Here is a 22,147-nt window from a genome sequence, read left to right on the forward strand (position 1 = left end):
ATTTCTAAATGGCAAAAAGGACTTGTGAATAACACAAAATTTGTAATTGCATCATTATGCAGACGTTTTATCACATGTGACAGGGAACGTAAATGTGAGTGAAGATGGACGCTCAACTGCTTTAAAATCTTCCTGATTTTGGCTCAAAACCAAGACTTCCAAATCAGCCTTTATTTCATTGCAATTTTTCAACCTTTTTCTACAAAACTCCACTTACTCTGGAAGCATTTAAAACAATTTAATAACCATATGTTTACTCTTGCGTCCCTTTAATGAGTCCTATTTTCCACCTTCATTATTAATTAGTACAACAAGGATCGAGCATCCTCCAGGTAGCATCACTCAGAGGACCGTTTCACACAGTTTTGGGGACGCGTGTAAGTCAATGATTGGATCTGATAAAACTTTAATGAACCCTAAAGGGAAAAGAAAGATGAATTTAAGTTAAACAAAAACAAGGGGGAGGGTTGTCCAAACCATCTCACGCAACAAAACAATGGCAATACAGTATATAATATAAAAATAAAATAGCAGCTTTCAGACCAGTTTTCAGACCAACTGCGCAATAAAAATATATCAAATATATAAAACAACATAAGAAATATATAAAATATGAAACTTGTAATTGCTCCAGATTGCTCGTTTTATTGAAGCATCTATTCAGCATTATGTTTGCTTGTTTTTCGTTTCTCTGCTGCACTGGCTGAAATCTCCCCCTCAGGGTTCAATCAAACAATCAACTGCAGACTGACAGACAAGTCGTTCAGAGCCCATTTTTCTCCGTCTCCACTTTCCTCATACGCCCTCCCGCCACAGCTCTCCGTCCATCTGTCAGCTGTTCCCCTCGCGCCGTGCGACTTTTCTTTCTGACTACACATTCTTTGTATCTTTACGTCCCCCCTCTCTGTTTCGTTTCCCCCGCGGTGATACTTTTAATTAACTCATCGACCTCGTCAACATTTACTGCTGAAAGAGACAGACTGAGAGAGGGGAAAGGACAGATGAATAGATTACTAATGCCATCGAACGCCTTGAGAGAGAGTGAGAGAGCGAGAGCGGCAAAATGAAAAGCACTTTGTTGAAACATCAACAGAAAGTGGTGGCTTTGGGACATGTAGCGCAGATGTGTGCTCGGTGGATTTCCTGTATCAACAAAAAGAAAGAAAGCAATGGAAGGAGTCGTGGCTTTGCATGATTTCCAAAAAATCTGAAAGTTTCAGAAAAGGATGTGTTCTCCACGTATCAGCTAAAAATTCATTAATACTCAGGACGAGATGTTACAATCCCTTGTGTCATGATCTAAGGCAAAACTCCCTTAGAAGCCAGGTCCAACTGGACAATCAACCAGCAGACCAGTGGTCAGCTACTAACTATGTCAGAAACAAGATACAATTAGCCTAGCCACAGAAATAAAAAAACACCAGCTAATTAGAATAGACACCAGCAGTAGGTAACAGAGATGATGGAAATGCAACTACACTCAGACCAGGACATCTCTTCCTTCTGCCTAAGTCAGAAACGAGGTACAATTAGCCTAACCACAGAAATAAAACACCAGCTAAAAATACTGAACACTGCATTGTTTTTCTGATTCGGCAGCTTTTTTTGTACTCTTTCGGACGTTTACATACTTATGTTAATTAGACTCGAATTGAAACCAGGTGGTAACCTCCATGTCTGAGCGATGAAGCCAATGCACAAGTGCAAAAAGCTGCAGTTCATCAAGTGGCCGCTTGAGGCTCCAAAAGAGAGAAAATCCCCATAAACCACCATGTTAGAAAGCTCGTTTTTACAGCAATATTAAACATATTTAGAGCCTGGTACAAAAAAATATTCAAGTTTCAGTAGTTTATTTCACTATTCATGACAACTGTATGGGGGGTGATATTCTTTCTAATTCATTTATTAATTTTTTATTAAGGTTAAGGCTAACAGGTAGTGGAGAGTTAGGTGGGTGGGTCTCAACATCCAGGCTCCTTTAGCTCCGCCCCAACACGACTCACATATCCATATTTGGAGTGAGAGTCACGGCACGTGACTGAAAAGGCCACGCCCCCTTATGGGTGAAAACAAAGGACCAACATGGCCACCGTGGGCTTCATTTTTGACGTTCAAAATCCAATGGGTGACATCACGATGGGTTTGTAAACATACACAGTCAATGATTGAAACACGAGTCCCCCTGGTGGCTGATTGCAGTACAGGACATAGGTCGCACAGATTGTGAGTGAATTTGTGTAATTAAGCTAGCTAAAACAACATTTGAACATGATACGCTAAAAAAGTCTGTAGTTTGCAAAGTCTAAATCCAAAATGAATAAAATAAGTAAAACATATCATTTCTTTGCAACTGGCAAAAAGTAGAGCAGTGCACAGTATTAACCAGGCATTAATGGCTCACATGGTGCTGCCTGTACCCTCAAAATTTTGAATGTTCACGAGTGTCCTGAATAAATAAATGTTTTCCTTGTGTGCAACATAGGGATATGTATCCAAATATCTAAAACTTGCAGACTGTAAAATGAAATGCAAATGCTAAAACAAACACGTCGAGTACACAAAAGTTTAAAAAGCAAACCTATTTTGCAAATCATGTTGCATAACTAGTGGAAAATTCTCATTTTATAAGACCGCTCTTATGCATATTCATCCTCTTGTCTGATTGTGTTCCTCTACCTTTTTGTGCAGACTCACTGAAAGACAAAACTCTTCAAACCCTTGTGGGGAAACACCCCACAGAGGGAAAAAAAAGCAACGTTATGGAAAAGTGGGAATGAGTCCCAGCAGGGATGAAGCCCAGGTGACTGCATTAACTTACAGGTATAAGTGAAAACAAAACAACAGGTGGGTGACAAAATGTATGGTTGCATGCAAACATCTCTGTGCAGAATAGCTGCTCTGGTCAAACCAACAACTCTTCAAATAACAACATATATATATATATATATATATATATATATATATATACATATATATATATATCTTGCAAACTTTGCAAAAAAACAAAAACAGAACATTAAAAAGAATTAAATATGCAAACACCAAAGCACTATTCTTCACTGTGTTCATTAAGAAATTAACACCTCTGGTCTGTGTGCACTCAGCTGCATGAAACAAAGATTGGTCTGTTTGCAAAGTTTTTTTCTGTGTTTTTCTTGTGTGTGTGTGTGTGTGTGGAAGAGAGATGCATGACCTGTGTGTGTGTGTGTGTGCATGTGTGTGTTTCCATACTCTTTCTCTTCCTCTGCGATACTCCTCTTCCCTCCCAGCTGTCGCTTTCTCATCTCAGCTAGCATGGCCTGGATCTCCTCCTTCATCTCACTCAGGCTTTTGTCTGGAGTTCCGTCTCTCCGCGAGAGAGTCTGGTTCAGCTCGGCAGCCTTCGACTGGAGGTCTGGACACACAGACGCACAGAGAGACAGAGAGGGGGGGACTGCTGTGAGGACGCCGCAGACCAACTAATTCAGTTCATGCGGTGGTAGCACCAAAGGACGTTTCTATTCCAGCTCCATGGATATTTCCTCTGGGGAAGGATTTTCAGATGCCATCAGATGTTATTTTGCATTTATTTTCATTGCTTTGATTAACGTCATTAATCGACTTCTGGTTACTAGACGGAGAGACAGAGACACACAGACACACACACACACACACACACACACACACACACACACACCGCTGACATATTACCAGCTTGAAAAGTTGGTTCATGCCAATTATTCCAATGTTCTCACTGTTTTCTCCTGATCCTGTTCCTGCTAATCTGTTAGAAGACCGACTCTAAAACTAGTCACTAACTTTGTGGAGTTTGATAATTAGTTAATCGGAGGTGAGCACATGAAGCTGGACATACTATTAAAGCAATGATTCATTATCTGTACAGAATACACCAATCAGGCATAACATTAAGACCACCTCCCTAATGTTGTGCAGGTCTCCCTTGTGCTTCCAAAGCATTCATGATTCATCAGAGAAGGGACACGGGCCTCTGTGGATCACCCCACAGATACTTGATCAGTTTGGGGTCTAGTGAAATCGGAGGTCAGGTCAACATCTTGTGCTTTCCTTCAGTTTTTTTGTTTTTCTTTAATTGCTCCTAAGTCGTTTTTGTGTGTGCATCAACCTTCTCCAACCTGCCCATGTTTCCTCCTCTTATACTCTCCAACTGTCACATAAGATCATCAGCTATAGCTTGTCTTATTAGATTCCACATGTTTCCTTCAGCATCCTGCATCCTGCTGGGGATGGCTGCTGCCATCAAGGAGTGTCATTGCTATGGGATGGGGGTGTCTGGTCTGGTCTAGGTGGGTGCTACATGTCTAAGTAACATACACATGAATGAATACCAGCTCCAAAGATTTCCCGGCAGAACTTTGTATTGTCCAAAGCCGGTCAATGTTATTTCCTTCTCCTGTGAGTGGTCATAATGTTGTGGCTGGTCAGTGTACACTACTTACTTCTGTTGCTACGGCTACAAAACCTATGCTGCACCCCTGCTGTGCGCCGTCAGGAATCATCTACATACTCAGAAACACGTACAGGATTGTATGTTAGCAACTACATGTACAGCCAGCAAACGTACAGCAGAGCTCTGATTAGCATCCTGTCTTTAGCTCCAGGGCTCAAAAAGAAAGACAAACAAAAAAAAAACGCTGGCTTTTGATCTTCGCCCATTTAAACATGGACACACACTGAGAGTCACGCACACACGCATGTTATCTGTTCCAACACCATTAAAGCCAGCGATTTACAGCGGATTTAAAGTTTCGTCCTGATCCTTTATCAAATTAAAAGCAGCGAATTATAAGAAAAAAAACATAAAATCAGTGGCGAATCAGCTGGCTGTTTGTGATGTGCAGCGACGATGCGTTCCTTTTCTGATTTGAAATAAAGACACGATATGATTAAAGCAAGTTGAAAGTTAAATACTGTACTCTGAACTTGTGTGTGTGTGTGTGTGTGTGTGTGTGTGTGCGATTGTGGCAGTGCAGCATTTCTTCTCATTTGAAATGTAAACATGATGTGATTAGTGCCAAGACAGAAGTAAAGCCATCATGCTAATGAACAGCTGTAATGCTTGTGTGTATGTGTGCGCATCTTGCATTTGTATGTATGTGTGTGTGTGTGAGCTTCTATGAGTGTGTGTGTGTGTGTCACAGCTATATAATTACATAGTGGGATTTAAAAGCCAATTAAACACTTAAAACGTGGATGGAATCGCATTATGGGATCTGGTAAACACGGACACACACACTGAGGAAAGTGGGTACAGTATTTTCTTGCCTCATTATGTGTGTGCTCGCCTGTCTGTGTGTGTGTGTGTGTGTGTGCGCGCGCGCACAGTTCCCTAAATGTGCTCACATCGGCGTTAGTGTTTGTGTATCTGGTGTGTGTGTTTGTGATAGCCGCTAATTAAGTCTCTAATTGCTACTCTCAATCATCCAGTGAGCCACGACTCACTCTCTCTCTCTTTCTCTCTTTCTCTCCCAGAAACACACACACACACACACACACACACACCACCATAATCACACTGTGATTAGGCAGAGGGCCAGAGAGCTAGGAGCAACAACGAGGAGAGAACAGTTTCATCACAGCCAGTCAGAATGTGTTGCTTTAGTAACTTTCTTTTCATCCCAGAAGCCATAAAAACTCATAATGGTAATAGAAATAACTCATTATTTGAACTTTACAGTTTTACATGAAGCACATTTGTTTTCTTGTTGTTTTTTTTTTTTCAACATCACTGCGAGGAAGGAAGAGTGATTTAAACCTGGTGAGTCTAGCCTGGACACAATTAAAGCCGTCCAGGGTTAAGTGGAATCATTAATAGAAGAATCATTAATTCATTAATATTCCCCCTAACATGTTTCCTTTATTTGACAGACACTGATCAGGCATAACATTATGATCGCCGTCCCTTGTGTCTCCTCCAAAACAGTTATGGCTCATCAGAGAATGGACATGGTCCTTCTGAGGTTGTCCTGAGGTTTCTGGAAACACAATCAGTGCGTTTACATGCACAGCTTAATGGAGCTATGCTCAGAATTCGACTTCTTGAATGTGGTCCTTGTCCCAGTTTACATGCAACAGAGAAAATCCAATAACCTACGGGAACATGTCCTCCTCCTCCTGGACACTAGGTGCTGATATGTATCTTTTCAGTGAGTTAATGCCATCCCCCTTTCTGGTTGACCTATTGCGTCATATAATAAGGCTGGGCGATACTGGGAATCAATCCGATGCCAAGTACGATACCGTTTTTTCTTGAAATGTCATGTACATTGAATAACTTTGTAATTTTGCCTTTAGTCAGTTGATTATGATTACGATATCCCTCAGGTGGTTCTTCTATCGGCTCTGTTTACCTTTCTTGGATGTTTTAGTTCCAGGGTCATATGCCAGCGCAGCGGTTGTGGAGCATGCGCACGCGTGTTGTCCGGTTAAAGTCTGATTAAGGCGTATACATGACAAAGAAAATCGATTTCCAGTCGCAATATCTGGGTGTCTAATCAGACTGGATGAGGAGAACTCCAGTTTTAGTCCGAGTAACGTGTTTACATGCATTTAAGTTGTCCAGTTAGAGTACGATTACGGTAATGATTCGTTTTTTTACGTGCATATAAAGGTACTGATTGTGTCAGTTGTGACTCATCAGAGAATGAACATGGGCCTTCTGGGGGTGTCTGGAAACAGGATGTTGTTAGTTAGTGGCGGCCTTTGGGTCCTATGAGTTGAGGGGAGGGGCTTCTGTGAATCATCCCACAGATACTTGATCAGTTTAGATTCAAAGCTTGACCGAGCCGGCACAAACAATCAGAGTGACTTTTAAAAAATAAGTCTTGACAGAGGCGGACAACTCTTTTCTTGTAATGAAATACTACTTCCAACATGGAAGGACATTGATGGGGTAGAATTATTGCAAAGGGGCCTGAAACCCCTTTCATGTGTTTTCTTTTTCCATGTGTCAAAGGAGGAAAAACCCCATCACTAAAGCTAAGGGAGGAGAAGCTTCAGAGCAAAAGAAGAAGGGCTTACGATGCAAAAGGCCTTTGATCACCTAAATAATTTACTTTTCATTTATCTAAAGCTGACTAAAAATGTACTACAGCCTCCTTTGATTAAAAAACAACAGGTTTTGCAGGGTTGTTTGCAAGTATAACCCCCCCAGGGAATGACTAAGTAACTAACTTATTTTTTTATTATTATTATTATTATTATTAAGTTTTGGTTTCCAGCCCGCTGCAACATGGTCATTCTGATTTTCCGCTCTCTTAGCAAAAAACTTTAAAATCCCATTTTACACTAGCTGCAGACAGACACACAATGTTAGCGACTGTCTGGTGAAGGTGGTTCGGCAAAGGAGAGTAAATAGCAGATTTTCATTCCAAAAAAACTCCAATAAAAGCGTGGCTGCAAGCGTTCATGCCAACTCCGAGCAGGTAGCTCTCTCCTGCCATGTACGCGCCATCACCATTTTCATTTGCACGCTCTCATAAAGCCAGCGTCCCGCCGCACGGGCACACTGACTTTTTAACTAGCTGCAAAACAAAACAAAGCAAACGGAGCCGCTGCGCGCTATTATCCTGGCGGGCGGCTCTTTATCACCGCGGTTAGCGGCTCCACAGCCTGCTGGATCTCTCTTTATTGTTCAGGCGACACTTTCTACCGGCATCTGGCACGGAGCGCTGGCATCTGGCCTCTCGCCCGTCAGCCACTGTTGTTTGAGCTACGTTTTCCATTAGCGAGCTAACAAGGAGGCGCTGAGATGTTAGAAGATGCCCCCCCTCCCCGTGGTGCTAGCAGAGTCTCCAGCTTTATGGGTGATTTTTGCGTCGAAAACAAGTCCTGACATTAACGATTGTTTTACATCCATTTAATCTAGGTTGTCTCCTTGGAAGATGCAGCATCTTTATTTAAATGCCAAATTTTAATATCTCATTCCAATCATTCATTTCATTAGCTTCTTTTTTTCCCCACCTTTTCATATCCTGATATCTTCATCATTCTCCTGTAATGTAATAAGCTAAATTTCCCACCGGGATGCCGTACATTTAATATAACTTGATATAATGCAATGTACTATAATGACAGATGAAACTGGCGAGACAACCATCAGATAAATCTAGAAATCCCAGCTGACAGGAAATGGAAGGTGGAGGCAGCTAATGGAGGAGAGGTTGGTTTTCGCTACCTTTAGCTCCCAGCAGTGTATCCCTGATGAACTGCTCCAGGTCCTCGGCTCGTTTATGAATCCTGTCAGCATCGTCCTCGACCTGTTCTCCGTCAGCAGACACCTTAGTGGCCTATACACACACACACACACACACAAACACATTATAAAATAATAAACACGTGTTGAATAAGTCAACATATTGACTTCTGTCCGAGGAGGGGCAGGAGGAGAAATGAGGGATGAGGTCTTAGAGATAAAAAGAATGACAGATGATGACAGCACACACACACAAACACACACACACAACCCACACCATCGATAGTCTTGGGCGCCAACAAATACAAAGACGGATGAATCGCTGACACAAAGAGAACAAACACAAACCGCGCACTTTAAGGCGCACGCCGAGATTACAAAGAGACGGATGAATTCTTGATAGCCTTGAAAAAAACATCCGAACACACACACAGAAGGAAAGAACAAAAGAAAGAGTGTAGGTAATTATTGTTGTGATTTGACAAGACCATGCTATATCATTTTAGCTGCTGTGTGTGTGTGTGTGTGTGTGTGTGTGTGTGTGTGTGTGTGTGTGTGTGATAGGGTGTGGGAGATAGTATTGCTGTCAACAAATGTCAAGGTCTCAGCCCTAAAAGGAAGAAGCTTGACAGCATGAATGTGAATGTTATTTTCCTCCACTTGGCATTTGTAGACCCCTTCCACTCCGAAAAAAGTGTTTTTCTATTTTGGTTAACTCCTCTTACAGAAAACTGTGAAAAAAATAAATAAAATAAATACGACTGCTGCACAGAGAGAGGAAATCTTGCCATATAAGCCACAAAAGTACTTTTGGGGTATTTATTTACGGGGCACGTTCAATGCAAAAAAACAATACAATTTTCCATTTAAATTATTTTAAGCATGGGTGGATTCCCAAATAGACCTATTATTCTATCCATATCGACCCTAGTATCTGGTGTCTGAGCAAAGTAAAGCTGTGTTTGTAACCAGGAGCAGCAGCCACAGCTCCAGGGGATGTATAAAAGGCTTTCTGTGACAACAGGTTTGAGATAATTTGGACGAAAATTTTGCTTTGGAATTTTGCACCATGACGGCAGAATCAGATGAGGGCCTTAAAAGGTGCCCTGTGGAGCTTCTGAAACACAACGTGGACTGTGGAGGCCTGTTCTCTAGAAGACTGGTTTCTGTTTTGTTTGTATTGTGAACAAGCGACGGAGGCGGTGACGCCAACACCAAATGGCACTGCGTAAACAGACTCCTAGTAAGCAATCATGCACGTAAACACTGTTACTTGAAAATTAGCTTAAAACTGTACTTTTAGCGGTGTTGCGCTATAAAAGTAATACAATTACTGTAATGCATTACTTTTTGATGTAATGCCGTAATGTAAGGCATTACAAAACAAATATTGTAATATTTTACAATTAGTGTCAATGTATTTTAACCTCCTGAGACCCAGCGTCCTCATATGGGGACATTTCAGGTTTGTAGCAGCTTATTCTACTTCATTTAGACCTGTTGTCCTCATAAGTGGACGCTTTTGTCTAAAATCTAGTGGTAGCAAAGGGTCAATTCATTCATTCATTTATTCTACAGCCAATCACGGGACAAAAGTGGACAAGGTACAAAACCTCACCAAGTTTTACGATTGAAGCTTTTGTATTTATGCTCTTAAACTTGTCTCGTTTGTAATCCTGTTTTTGCACAACAATGTTCAAGTATTGAAGTAGTTTTAAACATTTGATACACATTGGCGACTTCATTGTACCACACAATGAAATAAAGTGTGATACAATGAAAAACTACTTCTTTTGAAGATGATTAAGTTTTTATACTTAGGTTCTGCTAATCCTAAATATCTTGGAGAAATTAAAAATGCCTTGCAAACAAAACTTTGGGTCCCAGGAGTTTAAACTCCAAATTAATTAAATTAATTAAGTTGTGTGTTTTTATACAAATTTGAGATTAGCAGAGGAGAAAAAAAAACTGATAAAAACTGTTAACTTCCTGTTATAGCTGGAGAACTGCTCACTATTTTCAGTTTGTAGGAGAAAAGGATACGAAGAACATTATAGTTAAGTTCACTTAGTGTGTGAAACCAAAAAAATCTCAAAACCTTGTGAAATAGCACTAATAGTTTAAGGAAACATCTAGCATGGTGCCAGCTTTCTTTAGGTATTCGGTTACAATATAAAGTTCTAGTAATACTGATTTCAATATGAATATACCTAAATTTACACTATCTCTATCACAATATGTATTGCACCATGAGCTGTAACTGTGGTCATTATATTGTGCTGTTAGCTGTACTGTTAGCGTTAGCCTAGCTTAGCCATTACGCTTTTTCCACATCACCTTCTACAGGATGTGTAAATGAGCTACACTATCATCTCTTGAGAACTAAAAATCCATATTTCCAGTTATTTTGAACTTAAAAGTAATGCAAAAGTAATGTAATGCTTTACAATTCAAAGAGTAATATTATAGTGTAACTAATTACTTTGAAATTACAGTTACAAGTTATAAGTAATGCATTATGTTTTTGAAGTAACTTGCCCAACACTGACTTTTAGGGCACTTTTTTAGATTAATGTGTGTATGACACCCATGGGACAATATTTCCTAATGTTTCATTTTAAAGAACACACACAATCCCTGCCACCATTGCTTTAAACTATATCTCGGTGTCTGTGTTGCAGACAGACAAAGAGAGTTAAAGAAGGATAACGAGAGAGAGAGAGAGAAAGAAAGTGGGGAGAGCGGACAATGACAGAGACTAAAGGGGAGATTCGGGAGGAAAAACAAAAGGGTTTGTACCCTGCTGTGCAGCTGGTCCATCTCCACCACCAGCGAACCCAGGTTGGAGTCGGCCAGTTGCAGTAATCTCTCCGGAGCTTTCTGAGGCGATAGCATGTGCTGCAGGAGAGAAGCAGAGCGATTGGGGGAATTACAGAGAGAAACGTCCTGACACATTTTGGCCCTCGGCTAGGCTTTTGAACCGCCCGGCTCTGTGCTGTAGAGCTGGAGAAGGAGGACGAGCAAATGAGGGGAGGAGGCAGGGACGGCAGACAGAAAGTATTACACTGCAAACAGATCTGATAAAACCCAATGTATTTTAACTGCGTCGCAGTTCAAAACATCATTTAAATGTATAAAGTTGGAATCACTACAAAAGTGGAAACACTTTTGGGTGAGAATAAATCTTACATTTGCGTTTCAATTAGCTTCTAATGCCAATTACAACTGTGGCTCTCAGTGGCTGTGATTTACCAGTAGGTCTCTGACCACTAGGGGGCAATAATGAACCCATTATAGATTTGTACACACCATAATGAGACAAAAATAAATAAATAAATAAATAAGAAAGACAGACATACAAGAAGTTGAGACTGAGGCTGGTGATGTTCGATACCAGTGGTTTCCTTACTGATCAGATACTGAGTAAAATTCAGGCTGGTATCGCCGATACTGATACCGATACTTTGTGTAAATACACCCTAATGTGTCTGGTAAACCTAAAATCGAGAATCGAAAGTATCGAAATTTTGAACTGAGAAACGATTTTAGAGCACAAAGACCTGGTATCGGAAGTATCGAAGTTTCAGTATCGGTCCGCACATCAATAACTGAGGTTCAAACTGAACAGTACAAATCAGCCATTAGCAGCATTTTCAACCAACTGTTGGAGCCAATATTAGCTTAATAGCCTAGCCAGCCACATATGATCGGCTTTCCACTACATCTGTCTCACCTAAATTATTCATTGTGTCAAAACAAACTACTGAGAATTTGGAGGCGTTAATCTGTAAATCTGGAAATGTGATGTAGTAACAGACGCCAGCCTTAGCAAAGGCTTATAAAAGTAATCTTAGAGATGGCATCCCTTACAATTAGACCATTAATAGTCATTTAAAACTATCTTCTCAGAAACAACATTTCTTTTTACCTTGAGTTCCTCCGTCATGTTCTCAAAGCGGTACAACACCTTATAAGGTGGTGGGAGGGGCGTGGTCAGGGTGACGTCGGTGATGATGCGATACAGCCTGTCCATGTCGCTGATCAACAGACCCGAGCAGTCGTCATCACAGGCTGGAAGAGACAGATAATAGCACACAGCTAAACATCAGGCAGTGTGTAATGAGGTGAATCCATTACACAGACAGAGCTGTCACGGCTGCGACTGCGTGTCAACTTTTGTTTGAGTTTTGCCGTGACAGTTGGAAACAAGAGGAATAAAAAAAAAAAAGATGTAAAAGTGTATTTTTTTTTAAAAAACTGAATGTGTGTTCGTTCTGCTTTGTGTGTGAGCTCGTAAACACATCAGTATGCGACTGTTTCTTTCTGTTTAAGTGGCTCTGGCATCAGAACGACGGGGCTGCCGATGCATGAAATTCAGCACAGAGAGGCAAAAAGCCCCAATGATGAGCAGGCACTGCAGGCAAGAAAAGAAAAAAAACAAAAAACAACACACGTGGGAATTCACCAAGACACACGCACAGACATTTGTTTCTGAATTAGAAGTGTGTGTTTGTGTGTGTGTAGCCAAAGGCTGATTTATTGCACAAATTAAAATTTCTGACAAGGGAAATCAAAGACAAAATTAAATAAAATAAAAAAAGTGTTTCTACTCTATCAATCTCTGCCAAAACCAGAACACACAAATAAACCAGTGCATTCATGCAGGTGCATGCATCCACACAACACACGTAAGCACAATTAATGTGGAGTACATTGTCAAATCTAAGTCATTCAAGGGTGTATTCCCTAACCTCCACACTGTGTGTGTTTATTACACAGGTACAAGCTGTGATGTTTCATAAAACGCTGTGTCACGGTTTACTCTGGTGTGTTTCTGGTCACTTTTTATAGTTGGAAACGCAGTTTCTCACAGAGTTTGCAAAAAAAATAGTTAAATGGAGACGGTTCAGCCAGGCTGTAGGCTTACATTCAACAACTTTACTATTATTATTTTGATGATACACACAAAACAAGGGCATTCAGGTGGTATGGGTGGGTGGGGAGGTGGGTTCTGTGGATCATTCTACAAATATTTATTATTATTTTTTTTTTTTGGTTGCTGCCATTAACCTCCTAAGCGTTTCATTAAGATCTTTAGGTATTTGGGACTAGTAGAGCCAAAGAAGTATAAAAAATAAGCATCATCTTTGAACTGGAAGTAGGTTTTGAAAAACAAAAAACAAAAACAAATATAAAACTGTTTATTTTAATGCAAAAGCAGAATTGGCAACAATGAAATCCCAATGTCCTCAAACGTGTACTTGTGACTTTGCCACATATCAAACTAGAAAAGCTAATAAGCATAAATAAATAAGTGTACTGACCCTTCACTACTACTACTAGTGACATGGCAGACAAAGTGTCCCCATACAAGGACAACAGGTCTAAATGAAGTAGAATAAGAAGCGGCCACAAACCTAAGACGTAATATGAGGGATGATGTTGAGTGGGGGGGTCTGGTCTGATCGAGGTGGCTGGTACATTTTGAATTGTCACAAGACGGTCAATGTCTCCTGTCAGTGGTTTTAATGTTGTGGCTGATCAATGTGAAGTAAACCGTTATCTGGTGTGACTGTACTGAGTTGAGCTCAGAGTAGTGGCAGGTGTAACTATGACGTATTCCACCTCAGTTTCACTGTATTAATGTGCCATTTTTCTGGTCTGCAACGCACATCGTCACCCTTGATCTGCAACGACGGCCGGTTGTGTTTTGTTTTCTGTCTCCCGTGTCCCTGTTACTTCACCCTCCACCAGAGGAGCAGGTGATGGAGTGTAGCTGTCCCCGCTCAGGTCATCAGGGGTCCGGACTACAGGACTGGGAGGGGAGGGGAAGACATTCGGAAGTGTTCATGCTACATGTGGCACTTACCGTTCTTTGTGGGAAAGACGGTGTCCTAGCTTTTTCTTTTTCTTTTTTTTTTTTTGATCCATTCTTTGGTTTGGTTTGTTTTTAGGGTTGGATGAAGCCAAACTGTCTGTTGTCTCTGGTTGTTCAGAAGTTCACGAATCTTAAATTCAACAATACCTAAAGCAACTGCACTCCATAGGCTACTACATTTCTAAAGAACAGAGAAATTCCTGTTTATTCTTTGTGCGTTTTATATTTATCGTGCTGTAAATGAATGTGCATTCATTCAGACAGCCGTCGCTGTAATGTAGTCACATCATATGTGGGGTAGATACAGTATTAAATGTTAATGTCAGGTGGATTTTTGCTGCATTATTTCCTCGGTTGGATATGGTTTTACATCTTGCGCTGCCTAAAAAATGCAACTAGAATAAATGAAAAATACAAAAACACACACAAACATGTTTCATTGTTAAGCAGATTGAGATATTATTGAGATATCCCCAGGCCGCGTTGCGCACACTCCATGAATGTTTCATCCCAGAGATAATAATTGTACTTTTCACGAGGATGCGGGCAACATTTAATAATGCATCTCGTGACAACATCTGCGGAAAGTGAACTGCATCTCTATGAGAATGATGTTGTGCAGCAAATGAAAGCAGTCTGCTTTCCCCTCACTCAACGCCGCTGACTCCCAAAGTGCTCGACTGCGCCCGGCAGAATGGGAAAAGGCCATAGCGCAGGCAGAAACCCAGTGTGCAATCACTCCTCAACAAGTGAACAGCGGCCTGATGGCTCCACTCTGTGTAAACCATCAGGACTTGTGATTATAGTCTGGATGCAGAAGGCGAGTGGTTCGGTGTCAGGGTACAGTGCGGCACTGGCGCTGCCAATTTACGAACACACGCTTTGTGTCTGAACACATAAAGACCTGAGCAAGCAATTTCCTCACTGACCTGACAGCGGCAATTTCACATCAGCCTTTTCTTCTATGCTCTCACTGGCGTGCATACACTTACCTCCAGACATGCTAATGGCACCGAATTGGCCCCGCCATTATAGTCATATTAAGTTTAAATTAGCTCCAAATGACATTGAAATTATTTTCTAAATGACTCGAATCTGACTTCTGCCACGATCTCCTGTCTCCCATGGCAACTGGGGAACGGGGCTCCGGCTGCTCATTTGCATTTCATCGCCAAAATAAAGTGAAAATCGCAACGTCGGGTGACAATGCGGGGCGGAGAGCCGCCATGGAGGCAGCACAATAGACGAGAGGAGACGGAGTGGATGCCTGTAGGGTTCACGGGATGTGAAACCTCAGGGTGCAACGATCAGCTGCGTTCGCGGTGGCTGCTATTGTTGAATCTTCAATTTCCATTTAATGTTAGGGGCCCTCACGATTTCTGATTCTAAACCATCTTGCTTTTTTTTTGCGTTTCACTTTGTCACTATAAGCTGCGTACGCGGCCGTTCAAAAGAAGCGAGGGTCGCACAGTGATGAAAAGAAATGCAAAAAGTTGCGTGTTAGTCTTACAGATGATCCCGGACGCTCCACACACATGCCTTCCCATGCACTGGTCACACGACGTCCCCGACGTCCCGACCCTGCAGCGGCACTGGCCCGTGACAGGGTCGCACGGTCCGGGCAACGCCCCCCACGGGGAACACTTACACTCCTCGCAGCGGCCGCCGGGCATCCTCGGGTTACCGTGGTAACCAGTGGCACACCTAGATGGAGGAGATGAGGGGGGATTGTGTGAAGATAGGATTAGGTAAATTCCACCACTATAAGTATATATATACATATATATAGAACTACTTAATTAATATTGAAAAATCATATTCTGAAAATTTTGCCTTTTTTCTCAAACTAAAACTATGGTTTTCAGACTTTTTAGAGCCCACCGTGCATGAACTCGTTGCAATTTTCCAAAATTCATCATTAGCAATACGTCCAAATGTGTTGTGCATCTGATTAATTATGCCGCCCCTATTAAATTTAATGATTTCTCAGCTCAGCTCAATAATGATTAAATTTTTTTATTGAGTGCGTCTGACCTCTCACAGTATTTGCCCTCGTATCCCTCGGGACAGGCCGTGCAGCGGTAGTCGTCGAATCCCTCTGACACGCAGGTGGGACTGAAACTGGAAAAGAGAAGAATTTTCGGAGGTTTAGTGTCACCGTCAACACGTGAGAATTGAATAAAAATGACTGGTGCATTCACTTCGTGAGCATAAAAAAGACATAAAGACGTAAAGTTTACTTGTTCTCCGGGTTAGACAGGGGACAGGCGCAGGGTTTGCAGTCGTCAGAGAAACCTTGGACCACGCCGTAGAAACCCGGAGCGCAGCGCTCGCACAGATCGCCCTCCGTGTTGTCTCGACAGTTCTACGGACGCAAAAAAAAAACACAAGAAATCCATTTCATAAACCGCAAATGCACTCTATTGACTTCCACTCATTCTCCAACTCATCCATGACTCCAACATGTGGCCGCCGACATTCCCATCATCCTCCACGCAGCGTGAGCTCCAAGTGTGCGTGCGTGTGTGTGTGTTGGCAGAACTTCAATGTGAGCGTAATGATTGCAGCTGTAGCACAATGACAGAAAACTCACTCACCCAGAGGGCTTTTCATCTTTCAAAAAAAATAAATAAATATAAAAAAAAAAGCAGACTAATTTTCAAATTAAATTAAAAACAGAACCCAGGCTTCACTTATCGGGAGGTTGTATTTTGAAAATTGCCACTGGCACGAAAACCAAAAAAAAACTCACTAGACACCACCAGATTTACTTGAACAAGAACATAAAGACGTTTTGCTTTGCTTTGGTTTACAGACATGTGTGGAATAAAAAGCAACCGGTTACAAATCTTGTACATCCTTCTGTGACAACAGCTTCGAGTTGACTGCAAGTGACTGGCGAGGTCGTTCTTCTTCAGCTCCTTGATCTCTGACAAGATGCCATTGAAAACAATGTTATTTTTTTCTTCTGGTGAATGAGAGCATTAACCTGCTGGCAGCATTGGGTGATTTGCAACAGCACCAAATAAGAACCAGAAATAATAGTCACATAGCGTCCTAATCACCAACTGTCCGTCACAGGATTTGATGATAGTATAATAGTAGCATGTTGGATTAATGGTAGTTCGGCTGTGAGGTGGTAATTCAAAGTCTGTTCCGAGGTTTGACAATGTTTTGACAGACAGGTCATTTAAAAAGCGAAAGAATAAAAGGTGAGAAATAGAAAGAAATGGTTTTAAGGGTGTGTATGCGAAGGTATGGACGCACTAAACTGACTTAAAAGAACTACATTATGACCACTGACAGGTGAAGTAAATAACATTGACCATCTAGCGACAATCCAATGTTCTGCTGGGAAACTTTTGGACCTGGCATCCGTGTGGATGTTACTTAAATTTGTTACATTCTCCCCAAGAACACCTAAATTGGTTTTCTCTCCGAGGGCTGTGAGAAGAAAATGACATGATTTTGTTCTCGCAGCTTCTCGACAAATCATTTGGGCATTTTGGTTTAGGAAGAACATCACAAGGTGTTGACCTGGCCTCCAAATTCACCGGATCCCAAACTGATCAAGCATTTGTGAGATGATCCACAGAGCCCCCTCCCCTCAACTCATAGGACCCAAAGACCCCCCACTAACTAAGTTGTGTTTCCAGACACCACAGGACACCATCAGAAGGTCCATGTCTATTCTCTGATGAGTCACAACTGTTTTGGAGACACAAAGAAGACTTAAACAACGCTATAACTCTTGATACAAATAGGTCGTCATCTGTAAAAGCTCGTAGTAGCTAGGAGGCTAGGTAACAAGAAAGAGCTACAAACCATGTTACAGTTCTGGTCTTTCCTGAATCATTTCCATTAGTTTGTCTGAAGTTTATTTATTCTACATGATCAAGTCATTGTAAAAATGTTTGAAGGTTCAGATTTGATACCAAGCCTTCTGTGTGTCCTTTGAACTTTGTAGCTTTGTTAACCGCCGCTCTCGTCTCTCCTCTCATGCTAACTGTAGCTGTAATCACGAGCTTCGCATTCCCTTATAGACTAAAAAAAAAAACCACTGACTTTTATTTCCCAGCAACAAGCTGACTGTGCAGTTACTGCTACACTGACTCACACATGCGGACGAACGACCAGTGGGAAGTTGCCCATTGCGATCGCAGCTGCTTCTGCTGTCCCGAGTCTCTCTGCTGTAGTGGCGGAGAAATCATTACTCATGTCCTTCCACCGCCCACAGTACCCGAGCCATTCTTGGCCTCCGCACCGGTAAACTTTTATCTGGCCTGTACTTGTTCTGATGAGGAACGTAGACGTCCGCACGCAAATAATGAACGGAAAGAGCCCCGTGTTATTAGGCAACAGTGTTCAATTGCACCAGCTAGCAGTTAGTGGACAGTGGCAACCCTGTACATCACAGTTAGCATCTTAACATATTCATTTTAAACCAGAAGAGTGCAGCCCTAGGAACAAGATACTGTGCAGAAACCTCAAACTCCCAGGCCTCTGGTAGAAAACCTGGGCTTGAGAATGACACAGACACCACCCCGAGAGGGTGAGATTGGTGTGAAAACATGATTGCCCCCTAAATGTAATAACTAGCTGGGCGACCCTTAGCAGCAACAACTGCAATCAAGCATTTGTGATAACTCGCAGCGAGTGTTTTCCAGCGCTGTCGAGGAATTTTCACCCACTCATCTTTGCAGAACTGTTGCCTTTTTAAGGTCATGCCACAGCATCTCAATAGGATTCAGGTCAGGACTTTAACGAGGCCACTCTTCAGAGGTGGACTTGCTGATGTGTTTAGGATCGTCGTCCTGCTGCAAGTTCACTTCAACTTGAGAAAATTAGTATTTTCCCAAAACTCTTGGGGATCAGTAAGATGTTTTCTGGTGAAATTGAGACAAATCTTTTTGTTCTTTTTGCTCACCAGTGGTTTTGGTCTTGGATCTCTGCCGTGCAGGTCATTTTTGCCCGGTCTCTTTGTTAGGGCCTGCAGTTCTTTGGATGTTGTTGTGGGGTCTTTTGTGACCACTTTGATCTCTGAGCTCCTGGGGTAATTTTGGTCGGCAGGACCCTCCTGGGAAGGTCCACCACTGTTCCATGTTTACACCATTTGTGGATAATGGCTCTCACTGTGGTTCGCTGGAGTCCTAAAACTTTAGAAATGGTTCAGAATCCAATGGGTGACGTCACGATGAGTTTGTCCATAATATTTAGAGTCAGTGAATGCACCACAGTTTTAACAGGGGTTGCAAACCCTTTTTCACACAGGGACATGTAGATTTTTTTCCCTTAATAATAAAAATCTTAATTTAACAAACTGTATTTTGTGTTTACTTGTGTTATCTTTGTCTTATATTTAAATTAGTTTGATGATCTGAAACATTTTTGTGTTACAAACGTGCAAAAAAAATAAGAAATCAGAAGAAATAAGAAAATCACTTTGTCACACCACTGTATATTCAAAACATTTTCATATGCACATATTATATTTGGCTATTTTTATTATACAGCCTAACACACACACACACACAACAATGTCTATTCCTACTTGTATTCTGACAGATACTGTGCCAAAATACAGCTTGTTTTTACATAAATATGCAGCAATATGTACAGAAACACACAACGAGTCGCCACACACACACACACCACACAAACACAGAAATGACTCACAGAAATCTATTATATACTGTACACAAACACACTCTCTCCCCTCCATACCCCCGGGGTTCTGTCTTATGTGTTCGACTTGTTTGCTGAAAATGGGAACTTCAATCAGTACAACAGGAAGTTGCCTCTTTAACGAGGCAAGTCATTTCCATTAACTTCCTGTGTTCCTCGTTACCGCTAATTACCACAGAAACAAACTCGTTTAGCATTTTCAATTTAGCCCGCTCGGTTAGAAAATGCTAATAGCGCCGTTGCGGAGAGAGCAAGATTGAAATGGGCAAGCGGAAAAAAATAAATAAATAAATAGAAATGGCTGGGAGGCAGAGAGAGGGAGGAGTGGAACGTGAGAGAAGCTGGATACACAGCTACGAAAATGAAGAAGAGGGGAGAAGGAGAGGGAGTGTAAAGGAGGATAGGGGTAAAGAAAAGAGACGGGACTGGAGGTAAAAGACTGGCCGGCAGGGAGGCGAGGGATAAAAGAAATAAAAGAAGACGACGGACGAGTAAATACATAATTGAGGATGAGAGGGAAGAGAATTTAGGGAATGAGGATGGGGCAGACAAAAAGAAAATTAGAGGAGTGGTGAAAAGGATGAGCAATAAAAGGAAATGGAAGAAGTGAATAGAGAAATAAGAGCTCGGCGCACAAAGAAAACAAAAATAAAGCTGAATGGAAGGCAAGAAAAGTTGACATGTTGGAGCTTGAGTGCTGTCTAGCATGTGGGGAGACACTCACTTTAAGGAGGACTGCAGCCATCATCACACACATAACAGGGCTGGTACAATGGATAAAAGTAGAAACACTTTTTCACTGATTAAAATGTCCCGATAAAGAACTGTTTACACAATGACATTACAGAATTAAATGAATTAGGGTATACCATCAAGACTTTGGAGAAAAATAAAAGTCTGCTTTCCCAGAAGGGGAACGTTACGTTGTAACAGTGCTTCGGTTTCTGAATATAAGATGTTCGACCACTTACTAACTAACGGCCATCTCCTCTTTGCAAGTTTTGATTAAAGTCTCCAAACATTTATAGCAGCCAGAATATCTCTTAATATATACTGCAGGAATTAAACCAGCTGGTGTTTGAGTGCAGAACCACAATGAACCACAAAGACAACTGTGCAAAATATGCAGAAACTGAAATAACGATACAAACATTTCTCTTTGAGGGCTTCCATTCCTTTTCTCATAACGTATAATATATATTGTATGAATGTAGATTTTAGTATGTATGGCCGCTATAAACCCCTTCATGGTCTATGTCACTGTGACTTCACGGCGTTAGCTAGAGGTGTTAGCTTGAGGTCAAAACTGTCACTGTCAACCGGGGAAGTGACGTCTTGCTGTATTTTTGATGCCAGAACCAAAGCAAAAACACTCATTTTTATCGTATACCAGCCTTTGCCAGGTGTAGACGACTTTGGTTAAATGCGATGAAAAGAAAAGATTGAGAAAGTGAGACAATAAGCACCACTCTCTGTTTTCAGTGCACATTTGATATCAGATTAGATTAATATCTAATTCATAATCATTTTTGCCTGGATAATGTTATGGGTCAGACTAAATCGTGACTGAGATAACATTAAGTTGATACATACTAATGTTAATGCTAACCACGAGCTAATGCAACGTTAGTTGTATGCTTCAGGGGTGTCCAAGCAGAAGTTGCATTCACTAAATTAGCCTCCACAGTGTTTTCCTTGAAGTTATAAAGCATACATCTATACAAAGCAGTCTTTATCATCATATTTAGCCAGTCTGTAGGGGGCTTTTTAGGGGTTATGGGGGTTTCCAGAGTTTAAGAATGACCCTGGGACCCCAACCATGATAACGGAGAATTCCTCTTTTGATATGTTAGCTCTTATTCTAATTTCTAATCTACTGATCATTTTCAGGGCTTGACCGAAACCCTTCCCCAGCAAATTAACTGCTTCTTCAGCTGTTGTAGTTAACTGTCCTCTGCCTTAGATGAGTCCAGTTGAAAATTAGAGACTGTTCAGAGGCTGGTATTGAAAATTATCAATAAAAAAAACAATAAAAACCCAGAACCACCAGGTCACAAAGCCAAACTCAGAAGGAACGTCCTACAGAGATGGTTATAATGGAAAGAACACCTTTACGATTAAACATTTCATTACGTTGAAATCAGATTTAAGGTCTAAAAGTGGAATAGTGATTGATGACGTATCGTGGCACTAGCTAGCAACACCTTCTAGTAATAACACAACTTACTTTATCGAAAGCCTTGTAGTTACTGTTATAAACAAATGAATAGTTGATACAAGAACACTAATATTAATCTAATATGTTTTTTTTATTATTATTAAATGGTTGTTTTTGAGAAGATGAACTGATCTGGATCCATCTCTGTCGCCTT

The 22,147-nt window shown here is 41.3% G+C and overlaps 1 protein-coding gene across 8 annotated transcripts in view; it reads right to left on the reverse strand.

Moving 5' to 3' along the window:
• Nucleotides 1–22,147, reverse strand: part of lama2 (laminin, alpha 2) — a 213,214-nt gene that overhangs the window by 48,450 nt on the left and 142,617 nt on the right. For 6 of the 8 annotated variants that reach the window (XM_047573377.1, XM_047573380.1, XM_047573379.1 and 3 more), the window contains 7 exons: nt 16,331–16,455; nt 16,125–16,211; nt 15,601–15,794; nt 12,141–12,283; nt 11,012–11,110; nt 8,195–8,306; nt 3,232–3,394 (listed from right to left, as the gene is read on the reverse strand). In XM_047573377.1, coding sequence (XP_047429333.1) covers nt 3,232–3,394; nt 8,195–8,306; nt 11,012–11,110; nt 12,141–12,283; nt 15,601–15,794; nt 16,125–16,211; nt 16,331–16,455 — 923 coding nt within the window. The remainder of the gene's footprint in view (nt 1–3,231; nt 3,395–8,194; nt 8,307–11,011; nt 11,111–12,140; nt 12,284–15,600; nt 15,795–16,124; nt 16,212–16,330; nt 16,456–22,147) is intronic. The other 2 variants (XM_047573378.1, XM_047573381.1) reach the window with 1 other exon arrangement.

This window comes from Mugil cephalus, chromosome 21, assembly GCF_022458985.1.
Source record: "Mugil cephalus isolate CIBA_MC_2020 chromosome 21, CIBA_Mcephalus_1.1, whole genome shotgun sequence".
NCBI lineage: Eukaryota > Metazoa > Chordata > Actinopteri > Mugiliformes > Mugilidae > Mugil > Mugil cephalus.